Source organism: Narcine bancroftii, chromosome 10 (genome assembly GCF_036971445.1).
Source record: "Narcine bancroftii isolate sNarBan1 chromosome 10, sNarBan1.hap1, whole genome shotgun sequence".
NCBI lineage: Eukaryota > Metazoa > Chordata > Chondrichthyes > Torpediniformes > Narcinidae > Narcine > Narcine bancroftii.
In genome coordinates, this window is record NC_091478.1 from 69,001,345 (window position 1) to 69,019,227 (window position 17,883).

The 17,883-nt window shown below is 40.7% G+C and overlaps 2 protein-coding genes across 2 annotated transcripts in view; one reads left to right on the top strand and one right to left on the bottom strand.

Annotated features, from left to right (window-relative positions):
- Window positions 1–1,923: 1,923 nt before the first annotated feature.
- Window positions 1,924–2,728, top strand: LOC138743836 (uncharacterized). The gene is given in 2 exon segments (XM_069899438.1): window positions 1,924–2,492; window positions 2,494–2,728. Coding segments are annotated over 2 exon segments (804 nt in total).
- Window positions 2,729–5,216: 2,488 nt separating this feature from the next.
- Window positions 5,217–17,883, bottom strand: part of dhodh (dihydroorotate dehydrogenase) — a 35,055-nt gene continuing 22,388 nt past the window's right edge. Inside the window, exons 8-9 of the mRNA XM_069901268.1 lie at window positions 11,690–11,849; window positions 5,217–7,312 (exon numbers count right to left, since the gene is read on the bottom strand). Coding sequence (XP_069757369.1) covers window positions 7,180–7,312; window positions 11,690–11,849 — 293 coding nt within the window. The 3' untranslated portion in view covers window positions 5,217–7,179. The remainder of the gene's footprint in view (window positions 7,313–11,689; window positions 11,850–17,883) is intronic.

Sequence of the window (17,883 nt, forward strand, 5' to 3'; positions counted from 1 at the left end):
CAAATGTGTACGGCAGGGAAGAGGGATAGAGTGTGCTGGGAACTTGGTTTCAATGTGTTAAGTCTCTTCTGCAGAGACTTAAAACATACCTCGGTACACAGAGACACACATACAGACACACACACTCCCAGACATCAGGAGCGAACTCATGTCCTTGCCCTAGGCTTCTCCCTCACACTCACTGTCCCATCTCCTTCCTTCTCCAGCTTCCTTCCCTCATTCATCCTACTTCCCCAATTTTCTCCCTCAAACTTTTCCCTCTGACCCCTGTCCCTTTACTCACCTTCCAACGTCATTCTTTCCCCATTTATTTCCCTCATGATTCTCCCACCTCCTGACCTCCCTGGACTTCAGCTCGTTTCTTTCTCAAAGTGAGTCACAGCCGCATGGAAGCCTTTGAACAAGGGCCCCTGCCCCGTCGCCCCTCCACTTCCCAGGGACAGCACCACCTAGAACGAAGGTCAGACGAAGTGGATTTAAAAAACGTAAATGATATCCCTGCCAATATCGAATAATACTATCGGTTCGTTTCGACTTCAATTTACATTATTCTTATCAATGAGGATCATCAGTAGGTTTCAATTAGCAGCCTTAATTTTGGCGGAAGAGTTCAGTGCGCTCTCTGGACTTTATCTTCACCAATCTTGAGTAAAACCAATGATTGTGAATTTATTATGTTTGCTTTGAATTAGGTATAAAGCTTTGTTTGTCATGAGGAACGACTGGAGGTGAGTACAATGCTTCAGGTTTCACGTAAAGTTTCGTGTCCCATTAAATCCTTTCTCTGAAAGGCCGTCACGATGCTCAATTTCCTTCAGCATTGGTACTTCGTGTGTACTTAGTCCCGTCCGATATAGATTGTGCATCGTGGCCTTTTTGAACTATTACTATCCATTAGAGACGCCACGCCGGGAAATGGACTGGTCAAAGAATGGTTGAAGAAGTTGCAGCGTTCATCCGAAGCACTCAAATCAGTGCAGTGTTCGCTGTGGATTCACATCCGTTCCGCAACGTCTCTTGCCCTATCCACTTCCTCGTCACCGATCGTTTACAAGAAAGTCTGTAGAGCCAGCCTGATTTTGTGTCCTTCTATCCCGTGGTGGAAACATCTGTGGAATGGTGAAGCTTCGCCCATTCATGCAGGTTTGCGAACAGAAGGAATTTTACTGCTGGGAGCGCCGAGATAAAGGGTAGTAACAGTTCGACATCTGCACCCGTCTGTCTGCGGCAAATGGAGCCCCATCCCACCAACCGGACTCGAGGGTAAGAGTGCGTTCACAGGAGTTCATTCAACTTCAGAGTCGCTAGAAAAGTTCACAAACTAAACCAAGAGCGAGTGAAGGGAGCATTAGTGTGACTATTGCTGCCAATGTGGTGGAATGAAAGTTGAAGCACGGGATGAGGTCGCCAGAATGTTCCCCCATTTATGTCAGCAAAATAAAAATGTGTTGCCCATAAGAGTCCCTGACATTCGTGCGTCTGCGGAGCTGAACCATGAAAGGGCAACATTCCCTCGCGCTATCAAGCAGTTCTTCACCAAATAAGTGCACTCGACCGCTGATGGAGTGTGGAATGACAATTTCAGATGTGATCATTGCTTTAATCTTTTCCACCCCCCCTCCCCCTTCATCGTTGCGTGCACAAAGTGGCCGTTTTAACAATGGTGGGCACTGCGCACCGAAGAACCACAATGCTACTTAGCGCGTTGAACTTGACCCTCTCCCATTATTTTACACGTGACTACATTGCGGTCGACTCTGGGTTGTTCGGCGGGAGAGCCACTCGCCAGGTTTTGCCGGCCGACCTCAGTCACCTGAGCCCAGAAGGTGCTGGCTGCCCCGACCAGAGAGGCTCAGCCGCAGAGACGACCCGGGCCTTGGCCTTTGTGCATCTGGGCTTGCGGTCCGCAGAACAGAGTCCTTGATGACCTTCCCGGCTTGTGCGAAGGTTCTAGGCAATGCCATCACACTCTGCTCCTTGGGGGTTAGACAATTGCGCACCACACACCGTTACCTGAGGGTCTTTCTCGCCCTGGTTGTTCCCTTTTCCGTCGACACCGAGATCGTGAGCGGGGGAGAGCCGTCCGCCTGGGCCCAGGGACACTCGACCAGGGGAGGCAGCCAGTCCTGCCACCTGGTCGGACCGGTGTTCGCCGGCCGCACCTTTGTGTTCATCTTTCTGCTACAGAGCGTGGCCATCCTGAAACCCCAGCACAAGAACTTGCTGCTCACCCACAAGAGGATGGGGGCCATCATCTGCTGTTCGTGGCTGGCGGCCTTACCGGTCAGCGACCACTTCACTCTGGGGTCCAACGATTGGAGCCGCATGTGCAACAACGCGGTCGTGGCCACGGCTTCGAAGGTATCGGGCTGGAACGTCCTGCTGCTCTTCCCTGCCTTCGACTTCACCCTCTAGGCCGCCACGTGGGTGGTCAACGTGCTGTCCTTCAGCACCATCCGCCGCCGTTCCAAGAAATTCAAGGTCTTGATCGAATCAGGCACCTTCCCCCGGCCGTCGCGCCGACATCGAAGCCGCAAAAACCATCGCCGTCCCGACCATCGCGTTCGCCGCCTCCTCCAGTCCCATCACCACCTTTGTGGTGGCCAATACCCGCGACTGCCGTTGGCGCACCTTCTTCTTTGCATTTTGATTCCTGGCCTCCAACAGTTACTTTAACTTTATTACCGACAGCGTCAGGGACCGGAGGTTCCGCAAAGAAATGCACTAATTATTCCACAAAAATTTTCCGACATGGTCTGAAAAAAAAAACCTGAAAGTCTAAGGCCTTCGTTTTCCTGCAGGGCTCCACCGCTTTCCGACTGATGACAGAGACCACCTTTTCCAAAGTCATCCAACATCTTCAAATTTTCCTCCTGACACAACATCCTTTTGAAGTTAACGTCAGCACGCGTCCCTGGTTGGATGGATGCTCGTTCACCCCCGGAGATGGGGAATCCGGGTAGCCATGGCGCACTAATACTGCCTTTCAGGAACTGTGCAGGAAGGGTACAATTATCACTGACTTCCTGGGAAAAAAAGTTATCCTCCAGTGAACGTGTTTGTGGGAGCTTGCTGTGCTCCAATGACCTGCAGCAACAACCATGCATCATGACTACAGAGCTTTAGACTGCTCAGTCATATTTATAGCTCCTTTCGAGTCGTGTTTTAAAATTAAATCTTTGGTTTGGAGGGCTGTTTAAGAAACGATGGCACAGTTAACATAGCGGTTAGCGCCATGCAGGTACAGCACCAAAATCAGGACATGGGTTCATATCCCGCGCGGCCTGTCCATTCTCGCCGTGTGCGCGTGGATTTGCCCCGGGGTTCCGGTTCCCCCCACCTTCGAAACGTAGCAGGGGTGTAGGTCAATCCGCTGTAATTGGGCGGCACCGGCGTGGGTCGAAACGGCCTGTTTACATGTTGTATATCGAAATTTAAATTTAAAAAATTTAGAACAATTAAGAAATGTAAGACTTTGACTTCATTTTCGTTATGACTTCTTTCTGTGTAATAATGGAAACGTCAGTCAAATGCTATTTCAAAAAGAATCTGGAAGGATAATGTATCATTAAATGTTTTCTTGCTATGATTTGTATACATTTCTACTGAAACAGGGTGCCGAAGACATTCTTAAATGAACATAGCAGTATTTATCGTCGTAGTGGCTATCCCTTGTCACTGGGGATGGTGGCCTTTGTTCCGTTGATCCAGAGAGCGAAGACGCCTGTGTACTCCAAGAAGCACACAATACTTCACAAATCGACCAACTAATTCCAATGGCATGAAAACCAGGACGGTTGGAGCTCATGGATTTGTTGCAGCCTTAAGCCCCTTTCACACTTGCATTCCAATAAATCGGCAGTTCAGTGTCCGGGATAGGAATAGGGGTTTGGGCTTTCACACTAGACCACTCCTAACCAGGACACTAAACAATTTCGTACTTGCAAGGATTTATCCCTGGCGTTTGTCTGTTCTGCAATGCAATTGCCCGTTTCACGCTTGCCTGATCTCAACGCTGGCGTCTGCAGACAGAATCAGACACACACAAGGTAAAGACTGTACAGCAGGCTTTAATCCACAAAGACTTCCACAGAGCCAGGCTGGCTGCGGCTGTAGTAACTCTGAGTGAGGCCTCGGGAGGCCGGCGCAGACTTGTATCCCGGAGGGTGATTGACACCCGACTGGGTGGGGCTTGATCCAGTCCACTGCTTGACAGCCTGCCGTGTTGTTCTATCCCCTTACACTCCTCCAGGTACAGAGGTTGCCCCCTGCAGTAGGCCAGTGGTGTAGCACCACAAAAATACATAAAAAACATTTTATGATTTCAATCTTTGGCCCCAGGTAGGGGAGGGGGCTGGTGCATATGCCCCCATTTTGAATGGCTGCGGAAAATGACTGAGAATTTTGAGTACACAGTAAAGGGATGTAACATGCCATCAGACAGATCAGCATTCTCAACATCAATGATTGAACAGAGATCTGAAGCCCATTCAGGTGTAATTCTATTGATGGAGCACTTAAACTTTCCCCTCTAAAAGTGTGTAAATCTGGTTACAGCCAACCAACTAATGGTTAGACAATATAGCTCCCTTACTATGTTCATTTTAACGTACCAGTCTTGGTTCCTACCTACCCTTCAACCAGAGCCAGTTCTTGCATCCTAATATACCAGGCATTAATAATCCTATATCTCACCAGTTTCATGCTCTCTTTAACTCCACCAGGGCTCTCATCCTCTGCTTCCTTTAAAATTCGTGTGCTCTCTTTGAATTCATTGCTGCACTAATTCCTATGTTCCCTCAAAACTCACCTTATTCTGTTCCTACATTCTCTTGAAACTTATCTGGCTGTTTTCCCATGTTCATTTGAAACTTGTGGGCACCCACACTTCCTTTAATCTTTCTGGGTTAACTGGAAGTGTATTATTATACCATGTAGCATGCAAAAAAAAAATTAGAACTGTGTCTGAATATTAATAGAAATCTGAAAATCTGCTAGTCTGGCTTCATTAAAGTGAAAGATAGACATTGGTGCTTAACTGTATTTTATAAGGATTTCCAAATTATTCTTTTTTTCATAATGACCTTACTCAAATATTTATATTGTAGTGTTGTAAATAATTACAGCCTAACATTTATATGAAATGCTGTGAATACTGTCTCTAGAGGCATCAACTCTTTGAAACCAGTAGCAGAGCAGTAAAAATCCATTAAGTCTGGTTTAAAAAGATTTATTGTAAGTTGTAATTTACAAGGACCGTCAGCAAAGTTGTTTCAGGAGAAATCCATTCTGATGAAAGGACTTTGACCCAAAATAGAGGGTTAGGAGGTAGGAAGGGCTTAGTTTCTTTTTGATAGGAATATATAGGTTGGCACAATATGGAGGGCCAAAGGACCTGTACAGTGCTGAGGTGTTCTAAAACATTATTTGCCTTATACAACATTAATGCTACCTGATCTGCAGAGTATGTCCAACATCTTGTTTCTTTCCAGATCTGTTGCACTGCCAATGTTCAATATCTGAAGTTGGATGTTCTGTAATTGCACTTTGATTGATTCTGCTGTATCGAGGCTCAAAGCTATTATCGAACTGCTTCCACAATACAGGACATAATAATGAGAACCCTGCTGTATTTCAGTGATACTTGTGTCAAACCTGGATACTAAGCACAAGTGAATAATGAATACAACCAATTGTAATATTCTACCCAGTGTTGGACATGTCAGTGACTGCACCAGGCTACTATTGATGCAGTATATTGTTTATAAGTATAAATGTTCACTACTCATCTGTGAATGGAGCCAGATTGATCAGAGCACATGGTGCTGGAGAGAGAAGCCAAGTTCATTCAGAGGAACAGGTAGTACAATTGCTGGGAAGGAATTAAGTAGAACCACTAGAAGAAAGTAAAGCTCAAGGTATTTGCAAATGACCTCAGCTGATCTCCTGGATGTCTGAGAGAAATGATTGGCAAAAGGCCAGAATCTATAATCTGTAATGACCACCTAGAATGGAAATAATTGGTCACTTAGTTACATGCTTTGAAATATATAAAACTGCATTATTTTATCCATTCACTACATTTTGATATTAAAAAATATCTTTCATGTTATCCCCTCTAACTGCGCTGATTTAACAGGAATGTCAAGAGCATCTAAACTGAAAATACAAGATCGAATGAAATACTAGTCTCAGAAGTCCCCATGATGTGATATCAGATAACCTCTGCCATTATCCTGCAACAATGACTTCAGCGGAAATGCAGGGATAGAAATGTATGCAATATTTATCTGACCAGTGACCACCGGTGCTATTGAGGTCACACTCAGATGGATGAGCAGAGCACCTTTAGAGAATGAGGCAATCCCCAAAACCTGTGCAGCTTTCTACAGACCAATCTGGAGAGGAAAATTTTAACATTTTCCAGGCTTCTTGGAGGGCCCATATTCCACAGCATTTGTGCTTCCAGTCTGATCACTGGGAGGACAAGTTGGAGCTGTGAGAGATGCCCTTTCCTGCAGCCACTTCCCTTGGTAAAGAGTGGAGGCAAATCAGTTTCCTTACAAAGCTATCTCCAAACTGGTGAAATGACTGGTGCGTGCCTTAGGTTGGTTGCTGCCATTTTTGAAAGGCTTGTTTGAAATTTCACTGATGTACAGCAAGAGCTGAACTGAAGCTCTGCAGATTTTAGGACACAATGGAAGTGATCAATACAGAGTAATAGTTAAAGGTGGAACACAATATAGAGGAAGGGGGCATACAGTTGACTCCAAAGTGACTCAGTTTTGCAATGGCCTTACATTTCCAGAACTGATGTTCATTAGATGACATCAATCAGAGTGTTTCAGAGACATACAGGCCCTTCAGCTCAGTATTGCCTGCTGTCAATCTCCTTCAGCTTCACAAATCTGATATTTGTGTAACTGCAGTGGGATATATCCAGATTGATTTATTTATCTACTTAATGGTACAAAAAAAAAGCACAAAGGTGAGAGAGGGATACAATATTCCATACTCTTTAAAATTTTGATGAAGCAGATTTATCAAAAACTCCTTCCACTTATTATTTTGCCCAGGCATTAACTTTTTCAAAGACTGTCATCAGCAATCTTGATGCTGCTGAGATGATCTTCTCATGCCGATTTAGCCACCTTATCGCTGCTCTTCCTTCAGGACTTTCTATGTGGTGGCTGCCTCGATTTCAGAAGCAAGAGCACCTTGAATGTTATCCACTGCAAGTCCGCGATCTGTGTCCATCCCAGGCCTGTGATCTGCACCAACTGCGTCAGCAATACTGGAAAATCCTTGTTCCCTTCAAAAGTAAATAGAACTTATCTCTCATGAAGAACTATGGTTTTACTGGTAACAAAGCCTGAGACTGCACAATTATAGCCACAAGAAAAACTTCAACTGTGGGACTTAGATACTTGAGGCAAATATAATTAATTGATCCCATTTGTTCATGTTTTAATTCATTCAATAAGTGGAGAGAAAAACAAAGATAAATGAAGCAAATCCAGAATGTAGGGCTTTTAAAGGAGCAGAGGAGGGCTGAAGATCCCAGTTGGATTTACTTTAATGCAATGAGTCAGACAAGCTTTGTCTGAAATCATAATGTTAGTGGAATCATGTTCGAGGCAGAACTGGCAGCTGAATATTTAATGGTGTGGTTATCGCAACGGTTACAGCTCCAGGGAGCAGGATGGGGGTTCGATTTTGCACTGTCTGTAATGAATTTGTATGTTCCTCCCTTGTCTGTGTGGGTTTCCTTCATATGCTCCAGTTTCCTCTCACTGTTCAAAATGTACCGGGGTTGCAGGTCAATTGGATGTAACTGGCTGAACAGGCTTGTCGGCAGAGAGGTCCTATTACTGTGCTATATTTGTAAATTTAAATTTAAATTTCAGGGACAGATGTTGCCTGTGTGAAAGAGGAGAGAGCAAAAGTTGAAGGCGGTGTTGCATTATTGATTAAGAAGAACAACAGCAGTACTTAAAGAGGATATTCCACAGGGATCAGTAAGTGAAGCCAAATGGCTTGAATTTAGGAATAATGGTCAGCTTGCTGTATTATACGATCAGTCTCCCAGTAGTCAGCGGGAATTAGAGGCACAGATATTTATGTAAATCATAAAAAAAAATCTAGGAGCAATAGAGATATAGCAGAGGGGAATTTTACACTTAATATTAACTATGTGCAAGAGACTTAGATGGGATAGAATTTGTTAAGTGCAGTCAAGGAAGTTATTTGAGACAATAAATGGATAGTCCTCTTAGAGATGAAGCAGTGCCTGACCTTATCTTATCTAAGAAAGTGGGAGAACACTTTGGGAATAGTGAGCATAATTCTTTAAGGTTCAAGAAGTTATAGAAAGATCAAACTTGAAGGCAGAGAACATAGTTAATGGTAGGATACTTAACGATGTGGAAGAATAGAGGGACCTTGGGGTCCAAATTCATTGATCTCTCAAGGTCACTGCGCAGTTTGATAGGGTAGTTAAGAATGCATATGGGATGCTGGGCTTCACTTATCGAGGGATTGAGTTCAGGAGTCGTGAGGCGAAGATACAGTTACCAAAAGATCCCAAAATATTTTTGCTTGGTGATACTAAATTGAAGTTAGACAAATATTAACAAAAATATTTGAGTGTAGCAATAGCGGTGGCTCAGAAATGTATGGCAGTAACATGGAAGGTAGATAATTTTATAAGGTTGGATAGATGGCATGGAAAAGATTATATAATTTAAGGAATCAACTTGAGAATTTTTATATGATTTGGAAACCATACACGGACTCAATAGGAGTCCATCCACATCATCCATAACACCCACTCCTCCCAATTAATATGTACAGGATATGTTAGGAATACATGAATAGTGAATGATGAATAAATTCAGGTGTTTTCTCTCTTTTCTTTTTCTTTTGGGGGGGTGGGGGAATAAAAAGAAAAAATATTTAATTTTGTATAATTTTTATTACATTGTATTGTTATACGATGAAGAATTATATACATGTATTGATGCAAATGAAAAATAAAAAAATTTAAAAAACAAAAAAAGGAGTCGTGAGGTGACGTTGCAGCTCTATAAATCTCTGGTGAGATCACATTTAGAATATTCTGTTCAGTCTGGTCACATTACAGGAAAGATGTGGAAGCTATGGAGAGGGTGCAGAGTAGATTTACCAGGATATTGCCTGGATTAGAAAATATGTCCTACAAAGTAAGGTTAGCAGAGCTGGTGCTTTTTTCCTGGAGCAAAGAAGGATGAGAGGTGACTTAATAAGATTATGAGGGGCATAGATAAGGTAGACAGTCAACATCATTTTTTCCATAGTGGGAGTAGCAAACAGCAGAGGACATCTGTACAAAGTGAAGAGAGAAAAGTTTAGGGGTAAGATTTTTTCTGAAAAAATAAAGTTGTGAGTGCCTGGAATACATAAGAGGCTGGAAAAATCGGAGCATTTAAGAGCCTCTTAGACAGGCACATTGATGAGATAAAAGTAGAGGGTTATGAAGTATGGAGGATTTTTTTTTGTAAATACAGTACAAGTCGGCACAACATCATTACCTGATGGGCTTGTACTGTGCTGTAATGTTCTACCCACAAATCAAGATCTTGAAATGGGATAGAAGGGTAATTTCAGTCATGTAAGACAGGAGCCAGTGAGAGTGAATTGGGATCAGAGGCTTTTGGGTAAAGTAATACCTGAAAAGTGGGGGTCTTTTAAAAGGAAGTCTAGAGAAGTTGGGATAATGAAATATATTGAAAGTTTAATTAAGTAAAAAGAATCAGGAATGTCACAGTTAGCATAGAGGCTAGCACAAAGCTACAGCAGCAGCGACATGGGTTTGAATCTGGTGCTCTCTGTATGGAGTCTCCCCTTGTCTACATGGATTTCCTCTGGGTGGTCCAGTTTCCTCCCACCCTTCAAAATGTACTGGGGCTATAGGTTAATTGGTGTATTTGGGCAGCACGGGCTTGTGGGCTGGAAGAGCCTATTACTTGTAACTCTAAAATTCAAAATTACATTCAATTAAAAGAGAAACATTTGGCAGGAATATGCAGTTAAGGACAAAGACTGAGAAATATAAATCCTGAAGGAGTGAACTTAAAAGAGAAAAAAAAATCCACAAAATTATCCTTGGCAAGAAAGAAGCCCAAGTTTTTCTTTAAGTATGCCAAGAGCAAGAGGATAACTAAGGATCAAAGCAGACAGACAATAAGGATGAGGTCCTAAATGAACACCATGGAGAAGGATGTGACAGTTAGTGATTTCAAGAGGGATATATAGAGAAGCTGGAGCAGGTCAGTATGAAGAAGAAGGTGTTATGTCAGGGTTGATAAATTCCCAGGGTTAGATGAAAGCTACCCCTACGTCACTGGTGTGTTTGAATTTGTTTGAAGAGATAACTATGAAGATAGGGCAGTAGACATAGTCTAAAACACACACAGAAATCCTGAGGTATCTCAGCTGGTCTCGCAGCATCCAAAGGAGGTAAAGATATATGATCAACATTTTAGGCCTGAGCCCTTCTTCAGAGAACAGGAAGGCATCTGAATAAGGACTGAAGAATGGCAGGGGGAGGAATCCAGACCAACAAAAGGTGTTAAATGTATGTGATAAGAGGAAAGATGAGACTTGAATTTAGTTCTGTGAAAGGAGACAGCGGGAAAAGGGAAGAGAGATAGAGAGAGCCTGGGAAGGCGACAGATACAAGAGTAGGACTTGAGTAAGTAATTTGATAAAGTTCTGCATGTTAGGCTGGTCCAAGAGATAAAGGCACGTGGAATCCAAAGTTAGCTTGGTATTAGCTGGCAGAGGTGTGGAAGGACGTTATTCTGATTGGAAGTCCGTGATCAGTGAAGCGTCACAGGGATCAGTGCTGAAACCACTGTTCTTTGAGACAGATATTTACAACTAGGATGCTAATGTAGACAGTATGACGAGCACATTTTCAGATGACACAAAAGTTGGTGGTGTTGTGGATAGCAAGGAAGTTTGTCCAAGGCTATGACAGGCTTAGATCAGATGGAAAGTTGGGCTGGGTGGTGCTGAAAGATGGAATTTAGTACCGACAAGTGCAAGGTGACACATTTTGGGAAGCCAAATGAAGTACCATGTGTTTATTAAATAGTAGGGCACTAAGGAATGTTAATGAACAGATAGATCTTGGGGTTCAATAAGGTAGTTAAGAAGGGATTCAATTAAAAAAATTTAAATATACAGCACAGTAACAGGCCATTTTGGCCCACAAGTCCGTGCTGCCCAATTTACACCCAATTATCCTATACCCCCAGTACATTTTGAATGGTGGGAGAAAACAGGAGCCCCCGGAAAAAACCCATGCAGACACAGGGAGAATGTACAAACTCCTTACAGAAAGTGCAGAATTCTAACTCTGGTCCAGTCCCAATCACTGGCTCTGTAAAGGTGTTGCGGTAACTGCTATGCTAACTGTGCCGCCCTCACAAGTCAGGGCACAGAATATACAAGTTGGGACATTATGTTGCAACTTTACAAAACACTTTACTTAAGAGTATTGTGTCCAGTTGTGATCATCTCACTATCAGAGTGATGTGGTTGATGATTTTCCAGTTGCCACAATTCAAAAGATCCAGTTATAGATCAGCCTGGTGACGTTATGTAAAGAAGAGTGACGTTGGAACAGTTTAAAAAAAAAACTTACTTTAACAGCTCCTCTAATTCCCGTTTGATTTTGCATACCACAGGAGGCCCTTGATATGTAAAGGCTGTGTACAGCTGGATCAAGGTGGCTCCAGCCCGAATCTTCTCAAGGACATCAGCTCCATTACTAATTCCACCCACTCCAATAATTGGGACTCTTCCTAGAAAACAAATCAGCTATAAGGCTCATTAGATCAGATTTGTATGTGATAGGAATATCAACGTTATGTCATACTTTGAAGGGATTATGCATCGAAGATTCTCCACCACTGTAATAAGGTCATGCTGAATACAAATTCAAAGGAGGGCGACTAATATAGTCTCCCAAATACATCACCCTCAAAATCATTATCTTTTCTTCTTCTACAACTAAAAGAACCATCAGAAGTCTGTAGACAAGAGAGCATCAACCCCCTCTGTGCTATTCTCGTTGATCTTGTTTGTGACAAGGTGGCAAAGTTAGAATTGGGTCCATGCCCTGGGGTTGGAAAGGGAATGCTATAATCATAATTTTACCACAAATCTTGCTGGAAGCTCTAGAGCACACATGTCAAACTCAGGCCCGTGGGCCAAATTTGGCCCATGATATAATTATATTTGGCCCGCAAGATCAATCAAATATGTATTAGAGCTGGCCCGCTGGCTGCCATGCCAGTATAGCGCATGCACAGCTAATACTACAAATCCCAGAATGCTCTGCAAATGCGTTGGCGCCGGCCCGTCAGCCCGCTAATCGCCCCAACCTCCTCTCTTTACTTTCATTAGCATCTGCGACCTGTCGCCCAACTCACACGTAATAAACCCCTTACGGAAAATGGCCAAACGAAAGACAGAAAACAGGACCTTTCAAGACAGGTGGGAGGCAAACTCTGACCCCAGAGTTTGATGAACTTGCATCTAAGAAGAGATGCCAAGTACCTGGTTTAGACCCAGGTGCATCAGAGTAAATCACAGTGTAGCAAGCTAAGCTTGGATTAATATTTTCTTTGATTAACTTTGGACTGTTCATAGTTGACAGATTGGATTTTCATTGAAGCAAGTTGTTATTTTTTTGACTTGTTGGCTTGTGAAAAAAATACATTTAAAAGGAGCTTAAAGACTATAGAGAAATATTATTTATTGAATATTTTATTTCTCATTTGTTAATGCTTCTTCTGGAAAGAGTTTAACCCAAACTATTATTAAACATTTATTTTAATAAGAAAAAGTTTAACATTACATATGTTGAAAGAACAGAGGAGTCACGTGATGGAGTAGTGGCTGGACGGTGAACTCCAGCCCTCTCCAGAAAAGTCGGGAAAAACAAGAGAAAATACAAAGGCACAGAAATAAAAGTTAAAGAAAAGTGAGTATAAAGGTGGAAAGAAGATGGCGACAAAAAAAGAAAAATCAAAATCAACAGTAAGAAGAGAGGAAGAGAAGACAACGGAGGAAGAAAGAGAAGGCCTTACCTGTCCGAAGAGGCCCGATGTGGAGAGAGAAGCCCGCTTCCTCAGGTCGGTAGAAATAGGACTACAAAAATGGCTCGCAGAGCCGAGTAAAAGTGCGCAACCGCGCATGAAAAAAAAACACACCGACGGGAGGGGGGACCAGCTGGGGAGTCGATCTCCACAGCCGGCAACGACAGCTGCAGAACACCTGCAGCAAGAAGAGACCACAGAAGACAATGGAAACAAGAAAGAAGAGAAGAAAAGGGCAACAAAGAAACAACAGATGGCCAACCCAGAGGAAGAAGAAGAGGAAGAGTACAGTGAATTAGAAGAAGGGAAAGGCAAGGTAAAGGATATACTTTCTCTTGTTAGAGGATACATGGAGTCATTTAAAGAATGGCAAACACAGGAATTTAATGATTTAAGAAGAAGAATAAACAACACAGAAGAGAAAGTGAATAAAATATGACCTTAACAGAAATGGGAAAGAAAATGGACAAGATGGAAGAGCGGGCAATAGCAGCAGAAATGGAGGTAGAAGACTTAAAAAAGAAATTGGAGGAATCTAATAAAAAAACTAAAGAGACACAAGAACTACTAGCTCAAAAAATAGATATAATGGAAAATTATAACAGAAGAAATAACATAAAGATAGTGGGCCTTAAGGAAGATGAAGAAGGCAAGAATATGAGGGAGTTTATAAAAGAGTGGATCCCTAAGACCCTAGGATGTCCAGAACTACAGCAAGAAATGGAAATAGAAAGGGCACATAGAGCATTGGCCTCTAAACCACAACCACAACAAAAACCAAGATCTATTGTAGTAAAATTCCTAAGATATACTACAAGAGAAAAGGTACTGGAGAAGACAATGGAAAAAGTAAGAGAGGGCAACAAACCACTGGAGTATAAAGGGCAAAAAATCTTCATTTATCCAGATAAAAGTTTTGAACTCCTAAAGAAGAGAAAAGAGTTCAATACAGCAAAGGCGATTTTATGGAAGAAAGGGTATAAATTTATACTAAAGCATCCAGCGGTATTGAAAATATTTATTCCAGGACAACAAAACAGACTATTCTCGGATCCAGAAGAAGCACGAAAATTTGCAGAACAATTACAAAAATAGACTGAGGGATGAAGACGGGTAATGAGAGTAAAAATGATCACGATTGATATGTATGTGGGTAAAGACAAAAATAGACTGAGGGATGAAGACGGGTAATGATCACGATTGAAATGTATGCGGGTAAAGAGGTATAAGAGTGAATAGAGACAATGTGCATACGTGAATGTATCTGTACTTAGAGGAAAATATAGATAGTATAGACAAGAATTAATAAGGGAAGGTAATGGAATAGAGAGAATAAGGAGGGAATTAAAAGAGTGACCTTTGTGACATATGAAAAGTGAAATCTTTTCTGGAGGGGGGGGCTGGGTGGGGGGAAATAGCGGTCACTGCAAAATCAGTTGACGCTTGCGAGTGGATTCGCAAATCCAAATGGAGAGGGGAGATGTGGTTGTCCGACAAGGGATAAAGGACAACTCAGGAGGGGAAGGGGAGATTGGGGATAAAGAAAATAGAAATAGGAGAATAAGAAAAATGTTGGATGTTGTAGGAATGTTGTCTTATAAAGAGTTGAAAATAAGAAAACAGAAATGGAAAAGGAGGAAAGGTAATGATGGAAAAACGGAAAGGGAAGATAAACAAAATATAAAATGGCTACGCTGAACTATATGACTTTAAATATTAATGGAATACATAACCAAATTAAAAGGAAGAAACTACTAAATCTACTGAAAAAGGAAAAAAATTGATATAGCATTTGTCCAAGAAACACACTTAACTGAATTGGAGCACAAGAAATTAAAGAGAGATTGGGTAGGACATGTAACAGCAGCATCGTATAATTCAAAAGCAAGAGGAGTGGCTATATTAATTAGTAAAAAGGTGCCATTTAAAATAGAAGAGGAAATAATAGATCCAGCAGGGAGATATGTTATGATAAAATGTCAGATATATTCGGAGTTTTGGAATCTACTTAACGAAGAAGATCAAAAGTTTATGCAAGATATCTTTTTGAAGCTAGCTAATACGCAAGGGAACATACTAATAGGAGGGGATTTCAACCTGAATTTGGATCAAAATATGGATAAAACGGGGAAAAAAATTAACAGGAAGAACAAAGTAACCAAATTTATAATTAAATCAATGCAAGAAATGAAGCTTTTGGATATATGGAGGAAACAAAACCCAAAAGAAAAGGAATACTCATACTACTCGGCTAGACATAAAACATACTCAAGAATAGACCTATTTTTGTTATCAGCTAGTATGCAGGATAGAGTAAGAAAAACAGAATATAAAGCGAGAATGCTATCGGACTATTCACCCTTAATATTGACAGTAAAGCTAGAGGACATCCCTCCAAGAATGTATAGATGGAGATTAAACCCCATGCTACTTAAAAGACAGGATTTTAGAGAATTTATTGAAAAACAATTAAAAATGGATTTTGAAGTAAATACGGAATCAGTGGAAGATAAGTTTATACTATGGGACGCAATGAAAGCATTCATTAGAGGGCAAATAATAAGTTATGTAACCAAGATGAAGAAGGACTATAATCAGGAAACAGAGCAGTTGGAAAGGGAAATAGTAAACATAGAAAAAAAATTAGCAATGAAGGAAGATACAACTAAAAGAAGAGAATTGGCAGATAAAAAAATAAAATATGAAACATTACAAACATATAAGGTAGAGAAGAATATAATGAAGACAAAACAGAAATATTATGAACTAGGTGAAAAAACGCACAAAATCCTAGCATGGCAGCTTAAGACAGAGCAAGCTAAGAAAATGGTATTGGCATCAAGGAAAAAAGACAAACAAATTACATATAATCCAAAAGAAATTAAGGAAAACTTTAGAGAATTCTATGAACAGTTATACCGAACTGAAAACGAAGGGAAAGAAGGGAAAATAGATGAATTTCTGACTAAAATTGAACTACCAAAACTACAAATAGAGGAACAAAATAAATTAACAGAACCATTTGGAACAGTAGAAATACAAGAGATAATAAAAAAAATTACCAAATAATAAGACACCAGGGGAGGATGGATTTCCAATAGAATTCTACAAAACATTTAAAGACTTATTAATACCGCCCCTCCTGGATGTAATCAACCAGATTGATGAGACACAAAACTTACCAGATTCATGTAAAACAGCAATAATTACAGTAATATTAAAACAAGGGAAAGATCCACTCTCACCAGCGTCATATAGACCAATATCTTTGCTAAACACAGATTATAAGATAATTGCTAAACTATTAGCAAACAGATTAGCAGAACAGGTACCGAAAATGGTAAATTTAGACCAAACTGGATTTATCAAAAAAAGACGCACAACAGACAATATTTGTAAATTTATTAACTTAATTCATGCAGTAGAAGGGAATAAAGCACCTACAGTAGCAGTTGCTTTAGACGCAGAGAAGGCCTTCGACAGAGTAGAATGGAATTATTTGTTCAAAGTATTGCAAAAATTCAGTTTACCGGAGAAGTATATTAATTGGATTAAAGCATTATATAAGGGACCATTAGCGAAAGTGACAGTAAAGGGACATGTATCAAAGCAATTTAACTTAAGCAGGTCAACGCGGCAGGGATGCCCACTATCACCTTTATTGTTTGCGCTAGCTATAGAACCACTAGCAGAATTGATAAGAATAGATAATAATATAAAAGGAATAAAAATAAAAGACAGGGAATATAAAATCAGTCTATTTGCGGATGATGTTATAGTGTACTTAACAGAACCAGAACTATCAATAAAAGAATTATATAAGAAATTGAAGGAATATGGAGAAGTGTCGGGTTACAAGATAAACGTAAATAAAAGTGAAGCAATGCCTATGAATAATGCGGATTTCTCAAAATTTAAGAAGGAATCTCCATTCAGATGGCAAATGCAGGCAATAAGATACCTAGGTGTACAAATAAACAAAAATCTAGGCCAATTATATAAACTCAATTACAATCCACTAATGAAAAAATTACAGGACGATTTAGAGCATTGGAAAGATCTACCACTAACACTGATAGGAAGGATAAACTGTATTAAAATGAACATTTTTCCAAGGATACTATACTTATTTCAGGCATTGCCAATACAACTGACAGAAAAATTCTTCAAAGAGTTAAAGAAAATAATAAGGAAATTTTTATGGAGAGGGGTGAAACCGAGGATAGCACTAGATAAATTAACAGAATGGTATAAACAAGGAGGCTTACAATTGCCAAACTTCAAAAATTATTATAGAGCCGCACAATTAAGATACCTATCAGATTTTTATCAAACAAGGGAAAAACCAGACTGGACGAGATTAGAATTAGATAAAATAGGGGAAAAGATACCTGAACACGTATTATATAAATGGGATGAAAAATTGGTACAACATAGAAGTTCTCCAGTATTACATCATCTCCTCAATATTTGGAAGAAGATTCATGTAGAAAGAAATAAAATAAATTATCAATTACCAAAACTAATATTGACGCAAAATAAGCTACTCCCTTTTACAATAGACAACCTTTCCTTTAGAAAATGGGAAAAAAAGGGATTAAAAGAATAGAAAATTGTTTTTCAGGAAGTAGATTCTTATCCTTTGAACAAATGAGAGACAAGTACAATATAACTGGAGATACAGCGCTGGCATATTACCAACTGAGATCCTACTTGAAAGATAAATTAGGAAGCA